The 13,377-nt window shown below is 42.4% G+C and overlaps 1 protein-coding gene across 2 annotated transcripts in view; it reads left to right on the top strand.

Moving 5' to 3' along the window:
- Positions 1-13,377, top strand: part of EP300 (E1A binding protein p300) — an 83,138-nt gene that overhangs the window by 52,104 nt on the left and 17,657 nt on the right. For both annotated transcript variants that reach the window (XR_014802951.1, XM_084955173.1), the window contains 10 exons: positions 426-503; positions 955-1,064; positions 3,214-3,351; positions 4,116-4,553; positions 5,819-5,998; positions 6,385-6,529; positions 8,707-8,825; positions 10,301-10,540; positions 11,151-11,239; positions 13,286-13,366. Coding sequence is in view for 1 of the 2 variants with exons in the window: in XM_084955173.1 (XP_084811299.1) it covers positions 426-503; positions 955-1,064; positions 3,214-3,351; positions 4,116-4,553; positions 5,819-5,998; positions 6,385-6,529; positions 8,707-8,825; positions 10,301-10,540; positions 11,151-11,239; positions 13,286-13,366 (1,618 nt within the window). In the remaining variant the exon portion in view is untranslated. The remainder of the gene's footprint in view (positions 1-425; positions 504-954; positions 1,065-3,213; positions 3,352-4,115; positions 4,554-5,818; positions 5,999-6,384; positions 6,530-8,706; positions 8,826-10,300; positions 10,541-11,150; positions 11,240-13,285; positions 13,367-13,377) is intronic.

Below are 13,377 nucleotides of genomic sequence, written 5' to 3'. Positions count from 1 at the left end.
CGACTAAAGGATCCTGTGTTGGTACAGCTGTGGCGTAGGTTGCATCTGCCTGCAGCTCGGAACTGATCTCTGGCTCAGGAACTCCATATCCTTCAGGAAGGCCAAAAATGGAAAAAGTGTGTGTGAGTGAGTGAGTGAGAGTGTGTGTGTGCGTGTGTGCGCGCGCGCGTCTATAATCTTTTAAAACCATTTGGAGCCATTTTCCATTCCAAAACTAGCATTTTCATCAGGTTCCTGTCTAGCTTCATTCTTTTGATATTCCAACTGAATTCTCTAAGTTATTACTACACTTTCGTAGGGTTTTTTGGTTGGTTTTTTTTGTTTGTTTTGTTTTGTTTTTTTGTTTTGTTTTGTTTTGTTTTGTCTTTTTAAAGGGACTAGCTACCTGAAAGATGCATTTGTAACCATTTCTGTATTCCACCTAGACGGTCCCTTGCCTGATCCCTCTGTGATCCGTGGCAGTGTGCCAAACCAGATGATGCCTCGGATAACTCCACAGCCCGGTAAGTTAGGAAAGAAATCCACATGCTTAAGCACGGCCTTTTTTAGTTCCTAGTGTATTAGAAGATTACACCCGCCACCTTGTTTCCTGCCTCGGGCCAGCAGCAGGTGAAACCAGAAAACCTTTTAGAGCAGGAGCCCAAGGAGGAAGGAAGGGTTAAAGCGCAGGTTGGCTGGCAGGTCAAGGGGCAAAAGACATTAAATGATCAGGCATCCATTTAAAAACAACTGGCCGAGATAGAGTTTATTCCAGATTTTAAAATTTGGTTCAGAGACCATCCCTTAATTAACAGTTCCTTTCTGTGGCTGCTATGGATGAAACATTCTTCCACAGTTGGAAGCAGGTTCCTTTTTTTTTTTTTTGTCCTGATAAAATGACATAGAACTCTTTTATTCTCCAGTTACATGAAGGTGTTCAGATCTCATCAGTTCAGTGAATTGATTCACTTACAGGTTTGAATCAGTTTGGCCAGATGAGTATGCCCCAGCCCCCTATTGGACCTCGGCAAACCTCTCCTCTTCAGCACCATGGACAGTTAGCTCAACCTGGAACTCTCAACCCGGTAAGTTTGACCTCTGGGTAACCTTTTTGGCCTTTACCTGAATTTTTTTTTTTCTGTGCCCATGGCCTGTGAAAGTTCCTGGGCCAGGGATCAAACCTACACCTCAGCAGCAATCCAGGCTGCTGCAGTGATGACAGCCACTGTACCACAATAGAACTCCTCCTTGATATTTTAAAAATCTCTTTTCTTTGTTTATACTTTGTAAACAAATTCTCACACTTGCTTAAACAGCTAACTATATGTAATTAATCCTTAACCTTGATTTTTTTCTGTAGTTCTGTTGCATTTGGCCCTTAACATAGACAGGATTAAATAATTAAAACACAGTTAGGCAGTAAATACTAAAGTCATTCATTTCCACCTACCTTTTTTGCCTGTACATTGTTTTTAGAAATCTATCCTACAGGAATAATCTCTGAGATGCTAAAAGAATTTAACTTGAAAGTTCAGCATTCCTGTTGTGGCTCAGCAGTTGAGGACCTGACGTTGTCTCTGTGAGGATTCGGGTTCAAACACTGATCTCGCTTAGTGGGTTAAGGATCCTGCATTTCTGTGTTGCAGTAGTGGCATGGGCTTCACCTGCAGCTTCAGTTCAAACTTTAGCCCAGGAACTTCCATATGCCACAAGTGCAGCTATAAAAAAAGAAAAAAGAAAATTTAGAAAAAAGCCATATCCATGGAGTTCCCGTCGTGATGCAATGGAGGCGAATCTGACTAGGAATCATGAGGTTGCAGGTTCGATCCTTGGCCTCGCTCAGTGGGTTAAGGATCCGGCGTTGCTGTGAGCTGTGGTGTAGGTCGCAGGCGCGGCTCAGATCTGGTGTTACTGTGGATCTGGCATAGGCTGGTGGCGACAGCTCTGATTAGATTCCTAGCCTGGGAACCTCCTCATGCCATAGGTGCGGCCTTAAAAAAAAAAGAAAAAGGCCATCTCCTGAATATACATTTAAAGGATTCATTATGATTAAACTATAGTTAGCTGTAAATTTGAGTGCTCTATAAGTGATCATTTCAAAACATATATGATGTCATGAAAGCTGCTTATATAAAGATTTGCTTCCAGGAGTTCCTGTCGTGGCGCAGTGGTTAACGAATCCGACTAGGAACCATGAGGTTGCGGGTTCGATCCCTGCCCTTGCTCAGTGGGTTAACGATCTGGTGTTGCCGTGAGCTGTGGTGTAGGTTGCAGACACGGCTCGGATCCCGAGTTGCTGTGGCTCTGGCGTAGGCCGGTGGCTACAGCTCCGATTCAACCCCTGGCCTGGGAACCTCCATATGCCGCGGGAGCGGCCCAAGAAATAGCAACAACAACAACAAAAGACAAAAAAAAAAAAAAGATTTGCTTCCAAATGCTATTGATAGTCACAGTCCTAGAAAGCTTATAAGAGCACCCAGTCACCATTGCTTGGAGTCTCAGTGTTGAGTAGTCTACGTACTTGGACAAGTCATCTCTCTTCCATGATGCTTGTCTTCCCCAAACATAGAACCTACCCAGCTAGGAAACTGTCAGCAGGGTGATGGTGGGGCAGTTGCCTGGTTCTCGAGACTGCGGAAGAAGGACTGTGAGCATCTCACTGGTTCTTATCTGAAACCTGTCCTCCGCCTTCCCACATTGGCCTCACCTCTTAGAGTTAGCCAGTGCTTTCTGTCGTTGAGCCTTTTTGGAGTTGTCTAGCACCATTCAGCCGTGTTTAATGAGAGGTTTTAGTCTTCCTTTTAATCTGTAAGACAAATACCTTTCTTAGATTATGAAGTTTTGTCATGTTGTGCTCCATCATTACTCACTGTGGGTTTTTATTTTGTGCTTTTACACTACCCCCTCTAAGCAAACGCCTCGTAAAATTGTGACTGGTTGTCTTCACTTTAAAAACAGAGTGTGCAAAGAAATAGAAACCTCTGCACCTTGTTCTGGGTGCATTTGAGTAATTTCTTTAGAGTGGGCTTAGGTAAGCTGTGAAGCTGTTCTTCCATTATCTTGGCATGAAAGTCAGCTGCTCTCATGCCAGATTGGAGTACACTTTCTTCTTTCCTATTCCACCCTCCTGATAGCAGGGCCAGAGCAACTGGTGATTCCAGCTATTGTAGAATAACTGAAAAGAAGCAATTTGATGCTCTGTGTTTTTGTTTTTGTTTTTTTATGTGTGTACAGCCTATGGGCTATGGACCTCGCATGCAGCAGCCTTCCAGCCAGAGCCAGTTTCTTCCTCAGGCTCAGTTCCCAGCACAGGGAATGAATGTAACAAATATGCCTTTGGCGCCATCTGGCGGTCAAGCACCAGTGTCTCAAGTAAGTGTCACAAGTGGATTTTTTTTCTTTTCTCTCTTCTTGTGTGATTTTTGAAACTTCTCTTGATCTGGATTTTTTTTACAGGGAAGGTTGGCAGCAAATAATGAGTGAAAATAGATGATTAAGTTTTTAATAAGAACAGTTATGGACATTTGGTATTCTGAACATGAAGGGGTTTACTCTGTGACTTAACAGTGCTATTAATAACGTATTGATAAGAAAAGGGTTAAATTTTAAATAGAATACTTTTAACCATTAGTAAAAATAGTGAATGTTTTTTATGCTGATATCTTACTGAGAACTACAATGCAGAAAGAAGAACTCTGGCTGAAGAGCGCATGGGACAGCCAGAAAACACTGTGCGCTCACTTGTCCCATGCCCCTGCAGCAGCTGAGGCCATTCTGCTGAAATTTTTAAGGTCCTCTCTCTTTTTTTTTTTTCCCCACTCCCTCAGCATTCGAAAGTTCTAAGGCCAGGGATTGAACCTGAGCCACAACAGTGACCTGAGCCATTGTGGTGACAACCCCAGATCCTTAACCCACTGCACAAGAAGGGAACTCCTTAAAGCCTTCTTAATTACTATATTGGTTGGATTTTCCAAAGATATGCCTGCAAAAATGGAGTTTTCAGCATATTTTGAGTTAGAGGCTTTCATTGCTGGTTTCTGTTTGATCAGTTGGTGTTTTTAAATGTATATAGCCTACCTATGTAAATATATCTTCTGTTCTAAATTGCACCTTGTTCTGTTTTTTTATTTTAACAGGCACAAATGTCCAGTTCTTCCTGCCCTGTGAACTCTCCTATAATGCCTCCTGGGTCTCAAGGGAGCCACATTCACTGTCCGCCTCTCCCTCAACCAGTTTTGCATCAGAATTCACCTTCTCCTGTACCTAGTCGTACCCCCACCCCTCACCACACTCCCCCAAGCATAGGGGCTCAGCAGCCACCAGCAACAGCAATTCCAGCCCCTGTTCCTACACCTCCAGCCATGCCACCAGGGCCACAGTCCCAGGCTCTACATCCACCTCCAAGACAGACGCCTACACCACCACCAACGCAACTTCCTCCCCAAGTGCAGCCTTCACTCCCTGCTGCTCCTACAGCTGACCAGCCGCAACAGCAGCCTCTGTCACAGCAAAGTACAGCTGCCTCTGTTCCCACCCCAACAGCGCCACTGCTTCCTCCGCAGCCGGCAACTCCAGTAAGCAGAGACGGGGTTAAGCAGTCATTTCAGCTCTGCTGTAGTGTTCCATTGCTTCTGTGCTGTTTTTATTCTCTGTTGTTTTTTCCCATGTTGTCTCCTCAGTTAGCCTAGAATCTCTTTGTAGTTTCAGACTTTGTTTCCTTTCTTTTTTTCTTCCTGTGGTAATACCTAACATAGAAGGAGTGCACAGGCCTTGTTTAGGTCTGATGTTGACCATGGTCGCGTTATAGTCTAAGGCCTGAGAGCACGTAAAGGGAGGTGACAGGGAAAGAGTCAGCGGTGTGTTTCATACACCATGTGAATTTTACACATAATCAAAGAATCTTTTCATACAGTCTGAACTACTATATTTAAGAGCGAATGAAAAAAATCATCGATTTATGGTTGTCTGTGGTCCTAGCCAAAGTCAGAAAATCATGATGTAAGATGAGAAAAGTATGGGCCTGGACTAGCCTGGAGTTTCCTTGCGAAGGGCTTGTCTGTGTAGTAGAGCTCCAGATGCACACCCAGCAGTCCCATGCTTGCTTCTCATACTCTGTGTGTCATGATACAGAACTTGCTCCTTGATCACTGAGGCTAATATTTCAGTTCTCTCTCATGTTGGCGAAATGAGAAGCCCCATGTGTCCCAGCAGCTTCGTAAAACTGTTCATCAGTGACTTTCATCTAGCCTCTGATAGGTAAGGAAAGGCAGGATGCAGAAAGGAAACCATTCTGTGTAGGACAGTCTGAAAGTACTAACTTCTCACTATGAGGTAAGTTATTAGACGACTTGGGGAAAAAGATGGCTAGTTATCCCACTAGAATGAGATGATTCAAAACAGCTGCTCATTGTGGAAGTTCATGATATTCTCTTTACTTTTCTGTACATTTGAAACTTTTTCTAATGAGAAGTTGAAAAGAAGATTGCCAGTCATCCTTATTTGCTTTCCATTTCTCTATAAATTTGAGCTCCTCGAGGCAGTCATTTCTGAACCCCATTACCGAGTGGGTTCCGTAAGTGCCACAGAATGAGTTACTGAAGAAACAGTTGCTGGCTCTTTTATCCTCAACCAGCCAACAGGCATTTGCAAGTCCTCATCCTCCTGTTCTTAAACATAATTTACTTCCAGGGGGCGAAACAGGTAGAGTAAGTGCAAGCACCATAAATGGAGAACCTGACACTAGCCTAGAAGTAGGTGGTTAATTGTGCCATCTTGTTGTACAGCCTAAATTCTGATTCTAAAATAGACAAGCTTTTTGTTTTTCCCTCTTTCTACCCAGCTTTCCCAGCCAGCTGTAAGCATCGAAGGGCAGGTGTCAAACCCTCCTTCTACTAGTAGCACAGAAGTGAATTCTCAGAACATTCCTGAGAAGCAGCCTTCACAGGAAGTGAAAATGGAGGCTAAAATGGAAGTGGATCCACCAGAACCAGCAGATACTCAGCCAGAGGATATTCCAGAGGTGAGAGTTGGGCAATCACTACTGTTTTTTGCCTAGGACCTCAGTCTAGGAACCTAGTTAGACACGTTAACAGCAGAGTATTCTGGTAATTAGATCTCATTTTGTTGATTTCCTTAAGAGAAAGGGTTTTGGGTTGGTTGGTTTTTCTTCTTCTACTGCCCCATGGTATATGAAGTTCCCCAGCCAGGGATCAGATCCAAGCCACAGCTGCAGCAACACCAGATCCTTTAGCCCACTGTACCAGGCTGGGATCGAACCTGCATGCTGGCGACGTGGAAACACCAAGAAAGGGTCTTCAGATATGACCACAGGAGCAAATAAAATGATGTTATTGCTTCTCAGTTGTAGGTCTTTGAAATACTAAAAATTCCTACTCTGCCTCTTAGACTAAAGCAGAAGACTGCAAAGTGGAACCTACAGAAACAGAAGAGAGAGGCACTGAATTAAAAGCTGAAACAAAAGAGGAAGAAGACCAGCCAAGTACTTCAGCTACCCAGTCGTCTCCAGCCCCAGGACAGTCAAAGAAGAAGAGTAAGTCTCCTAGGCTCTGTATTTGTGGAGGCGGACAGAAAACCAAGTAGAACCTAAAACCTTAGTAGAATGAGTTTGGGCTTCATGGGCCGTGAAGTTGAACTTTAATGTGAGTTCATTAAACTTGGAGCCCTTGGCCTGGCTGCTTCATTATCACTAATGTTGTAGAAGAAACTGGCTTTCTTTTAGGTATATTCGAACGCTTCCTATAGTCACTGGGCGGCTAACTTCTCAAAATTACCTTTGTCAGAGGAGACAAATTATTAAATAATATCCTCGACTAAAATGCAGGAGGTGATACCATTCGTAATATTTTATGTATCCTATACACTTGGCACTGTGCCACACACCTGCTCCGTCTCATCCAAGAATTTCACAGCATGTCTGAGGTTACTGATCCTCATTTTTTACAGGTGGGAGAACTGAGGTTTAGCAAAGTCAAGTAACTTGCCCCAGCTTACTCAGCCCAGGCAGACTAATTCAGAGTCTCTGCTCCAAACCACACTACAGAATATTAATGAATCAGGCCGAGCAAGCAGCAGTGCTTAGCAGAGAATGTTAATTCCCACAGAAATGAGTTTACTAACTAGTTTCGGACTAGAATTTGCTGTGGCTCTACTAACCCCTCTTGGGTACAAGTAGGACTTATCTCAAGGGGGAATCTACTGGCTCCTAAAAATGATATGTAAAAGTGCTCCATGAATACAGTATGCTTTAAAATGGCCAGATTAAATTATTTTCATTTAAAAATAAAGTTATGTATTGAGGTTCTATTTTAATGTAGGCTGCAACAAACCCAGTCTTACTATTAGGAATCTGTTTATAAAACAGCTTATCTCACAAATTTACTCAAATTCTGGTTTTTTTGAGCACAGTAAAGTATGAGAAACAGCGGAGTTCCCATCATCGTGCAGGAGAAACAAATCTGACTAGGAACCTTGAAGTTGTGGGTTCGATCCCTGGGCTCGCTCAGTGGGTTAAGGATCCGGCATTGCCGTGAGCAGTGGTGTAGGTTGCAGACGCAGTTCAGATCCCAAGTTGCTGTGGCTCTGGCGTAGTCAGGCAGCTACAGCTCTAATTAGACCCCCAGCCTGGGAAACCTCCATGTGCCTCAGGTGCGGCCCTAAAAAAAGACAAAAGACAAAAAAAAAAAAAAATTAGGAACAAAAAAGCTCCTCCCATCTATTTGTCTGATTTTTTTCATGGCAGCCCCAACCACGTGGTGAAAAATACACAAGGTACTGACAAATGTACTCTCTTGAAGATAAAGTTAATTTGTAAACAGAAGAAATAACAAGGCCTCTCCTCAGAGGGATTTTAAAGCTCGAACTAGACCCTAATGGCCAGCCTCTTAAATAGTAGTTTAGTACCATTTGGGGCACACCAGCAAATCTTTCCTAACTTTTGGGAAATACTATTACTGAGAATAAATTTGAACATCATTTGATGGCCTTAGTTCATCATTCTTGAAATAACAGTTCTCTTTCTTTAGACTTAAACCCAATATTTGCCACTAACATAGTAAGAAAATATAAGGGAATTCCCCAGTGGTCTAGTGGTTGGGACTTGGTGCTTTGACCGCTGTGGTCCAGGTTCACTCCCTGCTCAATGAGATCCCACATCAAGCTGCTGCATGGCACAGCTGCCGCGCCCCCCCCCCCCCAAAAGTAAATAAGTCTTGTTCTAAAGCTCTAAAACCTCAAGCATTTTAGCAAAGGACTCTTGCCCTTCAGTGGTTCCGATTCCTTTGGTGATAAGTCTAATTTCTGGCTTGTTATATGCTATCACTATGAAGGAAGGCTTTTATCTGTTACTGCTCGACGGTATTGATACCTCACCTATTGTCAGTATGTTTGGGAATATTCTGACAAGTCTTTTCACAAATTTTTGGAAGGCTTAGGATTCTGTTTCTACTTGGTGAAGACTGTCTTAACTGGGTTTCTGGCTAAGAAATTAGCTGAGTCATGAAGGGTATTTAAAGGTGACTAGACAAGGTGTTTTAAAGGCTCTATCCAAAGACAACCAGGAGTTAGAAACAGGGGGGATTATTTCATGGGGACGATTGGGGGAATTTTGTGTTTTCTGAGTCTTGAGATAGATTTTATAGCTTCAGCTTGAACTTTTTTTCTTCCGCTGTTTATTAATTAATAACTAATTTCAAATACACTCTTCTTAAGTTTTCAAACCTGACGAGTTACGACAGGCACTGATGCCGACATTGGAGGCACTTTACCGTCAGGATCCAGAGTCCCTTCCCTTTCGTCAGCCTGTGGATCCTCAACTTCTAGGAATCCCTGTAAGTATGTGGTAGTACTTCTCGTTTCTATTAAAATTTGCTGACAGCTTTATTTGGATGAAATTCACGTGTCATACAAGTCACTTATTTATAAAGTGTACAATTCAGTGGGTTTTGTGTATTAACAGACTCGTACAACTGTCTCCACAGTTTTGGATCATTTTCATCACCCCAAAAAAGAAATCCCATCTCCACAAGCAGTCAGTCCCCTTTCCTCCTGCAGCCCCCCTTACTCCTAACCACCTGCTGGTCTACTTTCTGTTTCTGGATATATCTGTTCCAGACATTTCATCAAATATGGAATCTTGCAGTATATGGTTCTTTGTGACTGGCATCTGTCACCTGGCATAAGTTTTCAAGATTTGTCCATATTGTAACTCAAGTCAGGGCTTGATTCCTTTTTAGGGCCCAGCAATACTCCATTGTGTGATAGACAGGCATTTTCTTTACTCATTCATTATAGTTGATAGACATTTGGGTTGTTTATATACATTTTGGCTGTTGAGAATAGGGAGCCTAGGGAGTTCCCATCGTGGCTCAGTGGTTAACGAATCTGCTAGGAACCATGAGGTTGCGGGTTTGATCCCTGGCCTTGCTCAGTGGGTTAAGGATCCGGCATTGCTGTGAGCTGTGGTGTAGGTCGCAGACGCGGCTCGGATACTGCGCTGTGACGTAGGCTGGTGGCTACAGCTCCGATCAAGCCCCTAGCCTGGGAACTCCATATGCCGCGGGAGGGGCCCTAGAAAAGGCAAAAAGGCAAATAAATAAATAAATAAAATTAAAAGAGAATACGGAGCCTATGAATATTTGCATACACATTTGTGTGTGAATGTGTGTGTGCATCTTTATTTCTCTTGGATATATAGCTCATAGCGGATTGCTGGATCATATATAGCTTATTTATTTTTATCACTTGAGTAACAGTTCATGAAAAGATGGACCCAAGTTAGCTTTATCTGCTTTTTATAAAGTTACCTTTACACACCAGGCTGCTGACAGGTTTCATTTGAGGATTTTAAGTGGTATTGGATAAGGAATTGGAGTGCTTTGAGGAGCAAAAATCCATTAGAGCCTTTTTTTCCCCTATATTTTTCTATGGCCTTAGATGGGTCACTGACCTTCTCTGGGCTTAGTTTTATCTTTAGGTCCCTTCTAGTAGTAAAATGTTAAGGGTCTTTGACCTCTCACTCTTTGAATTTATCACACGCATACCAAGGTAAAGTCTCTGGAATTGCTTTTGTAGATGTCAGCTTGCTAGTCTGTAGTAGTTTTTATTTTCTCTGCCCCTGGATGCTTCGTTTCTCTGTAGACTAATGATTTAAACAAGTGATGGGCATCAGTCATTTCTTCGGAAATACACATACATCGAATACTTCACGTTTTCTAAAAAACCAGTGATTACAGCAAGATACGCTGTAGACCTTGAGTATACTGAGTGAGGCTTTGGGCAATGTTGGTGTCCCTTTCCTTTCTAGGATTACTTTGACATTGTGAAGAGCCCCATGGATCTTTCTACCATCAAGAGGAAGTTAGACACTGGACAGTATCAGGAACCCTGGCAGTATGTGGACGACATTTGGCTCATGTTTAACAATGCTTGGTTATATAATCGGAAAACGTCACGGGTGTACAAATACTGCTCCAAGCTATCAGAGGTCTTTGAACAAGAAATTGACCCAGTCATGCAGAGTCTTGGATACTGTTGTGGTAGAAAGGTAAGAAATTCTTGCACAGAATTGCACCAAAAACTAGACCAAATAAAATCCTGAATCATCAGATGTTAGGAACTTGGTCATAGTTGCCTGTGGTGCACAGTGCCCAGCATGAGCTAATTTTTCTGTGCCTGCCAGTTCACAAGGAGATCCTCTTGTCCTCCTGAGTTCTTTGGTAATGGTGGAAGGATGTGACCATTAAGCTTACCGCAGTGGTGAGATAATACAGTAGTAAAGTAGAGTAGTTTTAGTTCCGTGAACTGTGTTGGAAACTGACATTGCCCATGATGAGAGCCAACATGAGAATTAAGACCTCAGAAAAGTTTGTTTCTGGCGTTCCTGTTGTGGTGCAGCAGGTTAAGACCCCAACATGGTGTCCATGAGGATGTGCAGGTTCAATCCCTTGCCTTGCTCAGTGGCTCTTGAGTTAGTGCAAGTTGCGGCGTAGGTCACAGATGGGGCAGCTCTATTCTCCCCCCAGCCTGGGGACTTCCATATGCTGCAGATGTGGCCATAAAAAATTTTTTTTTTTTTTTTTTTTTTTTAATTTGCCAGTGTAAATGTTTTTTAGCTCACCCTTCGAACCATATTTAACCAATGGTTTCTTTTGCAGTTGGAATTCTCTCCACAGACACTCTGTTGCTATGGCAAACAGTTATGCACAATCCCCCGTGATGCCACTTATTACAGTTACCAAAACAGGTAAGCTCCACTGTGTGAACCACGGTCACAGTGTCCGCGTGTCTAGGGAGTGCATGCGGATGGACCAGCACACATACAGTCATGGTGCGTGTGTAACTCGCTCGAAAACAATTGTAAAGCACAAGTTCTGGTCTTTGCGTTCTGCCTTTGTTTGCAGAATCATACAGTTTCCTAGGAGAAAGTAGCTTTGTGTTTGTTGTTGGGGCCCTTATTTTTAAAAGGCAGGAACCGAAGGCATTAAGAAGTTAAGCAACTCTATGAGTTGGTGTCATACATAGGATTCAGTCCCAGGCCTCACATTTCTTTCCATTGTCCGTTTGTAGCTCACCACAGCCTTGGGCAAAACAGATAATTTTCAAACTAGTCTTTCTGCTTGTCCATGAAATTGCTGTCAGCTATTGATTGCTGACAAAAACTACCAAGAAAACTTTTAACCAAAAGTTTGTTTGCCAGCTGTATCTTTTAGGAAATGTTTCCTTTTTGTGTGCAGCCTATCCCTGAGTTTTTCTTGGAGTACATAAAAACAGGATTGGAGTTCCCTTATGGCTCAGTGGGCTAAGGATCCTGTTTGTCACTGCTGTGGCTTGGGTCCCTGCTGTGCCGTGGGTTCAGTCCCTGGCCTGGGAACTTCCACATGCCACAGACATGACCAAAAGGAGAAAAATTAAAAATAGAGGATTCCCAGGTATTGGCTTTGCTATATTAAGCAAATAAAAAGGAGTACCTCCAAAAATAGCTCTGTACCAGACTGTTCCTTAAGAAGACTTACATGTGACAATAGCCTTCTAATAAATTAGACACTTCTTTATTTTCTCCTGCTCAAATAAGGCTATAATCACACCAATTATATTCAGTAATCTCTCTTAATCATGATTTATCTTTTATTTTGTGTAATCAGCCAGTAGTATAGCTGACATGCGGCATTTACTTGAGGCTCTGTGACAGTAATAGCAAGGTGTTTTATCTTAGGTTTTTTGCTGAACTTGTGTGCTACAGTTGTATTTCTAGCTTTGAAAAAGTAACTTAAACTTTTTGTTTTATTTACAAAAAGTTAGGTGCATTCTCCTAATGCTTTGTAGTCATTAGAATCTACCTTTTTTTTTTTTCCACTCATTAAAACCTAGGAAAAGTGGGTCACAAATTGTCATAAGCACCATGTATTCAAAAAAAGCAAGTGACAGTGGGCATAAGACTTCTCGCGCAGTAATCTTGGCGTTTATATACCATTTCTGGATTTTTAACAGTGATCTGTGTGCTTACAGGCTTCGTATCAAGGACTGTGTAATCATTTACCTTCACACACCACTGACTTTCTTTTCCCTTGTAAACTATGTCATTGGTGGCTAAAATCAGGATTTAGCTGTGCAGACTTTTTATTGTACTTACGTAGCTTCCATGGGATCTAAAAGAAATTTTATGGTTTTATTTCAGACCACAGTTGTTTTTAGATGATTATTTCCTTGTACTGTATCCATTCCATAGTGAGTTTTTCTTTGGAAGTGGGGAGATTTTTTTTTTTTTCTTTGTTACATAGAATTGCAATTCTTCTCTCCCCAGTATATATTTATTCTCCTTTTGACCATTTGCATCAGGAAGCATTAATTACTAAAATGAAAGGGTGTAGGTCTGTGTGAGACTTGTTTGTTTTATTTGCTGTAATCATTTGCTACTTGTGATCCCATTGAGATATTTAATGCTAATCTGTGCTTTGCCTTGGCTTTCTGCTTTGTGTTGTCTTGTCTTGCTTTTATGTTTTTTGTTGTCCTGCAATCCCTCATTTCTTCGTTTGTTTTGTGTTTTTTTTTTTCTCCCTCATGCTTGTCGTTGTCTGCACTTGGCTTTGATTGCAAAAAACAAAACCAAAAACAAAACCCAAACTGTGGGGTCCATAAATCTGCATCATTGAATGTCCTTGTCGCCGTTGATGACCTGCTCTCTGCTCCCGTCCCCCTCCTTGGCCTGCTGTGATTGGTGGCTTCGTTGCTTGGCTTGGGCTGTGTTGTGTGAACGGAACAGTTCACCCCAGTATGGCCTTCTTGCCGACAGGTATCATTTCTGTGAGAAGTGTTTCAATGAAATCCAAGGGGAGAGCGTTTCTTTGGGGGATGACCCTTCCCAGCCTCAAACGTAAGTAACTA

The sequence above is a fragment of the Sus scrofa genome, chromosome 5, assembly GCF_054392235.1.
Source record: "Sus scrofa isolate SSC_HxYL_T2T_F1_AM1 chromosome 5, Sscrofa_HxYL_maternal_Yorkshire_Landrace_v2.0, whole genome shotgun sequence".
NCBI classification, from domain to species: domain Eukaryota; kingdom Metazoa; phylum Chordata; class Mammalia; order Artiodactyla; family Suidae; genus Sus; species Sus scrofa.
Note: the sequence above shows the minus strand (reverse complement) of the source record. Positions and strands in the feature narration are given on the sequence as shown.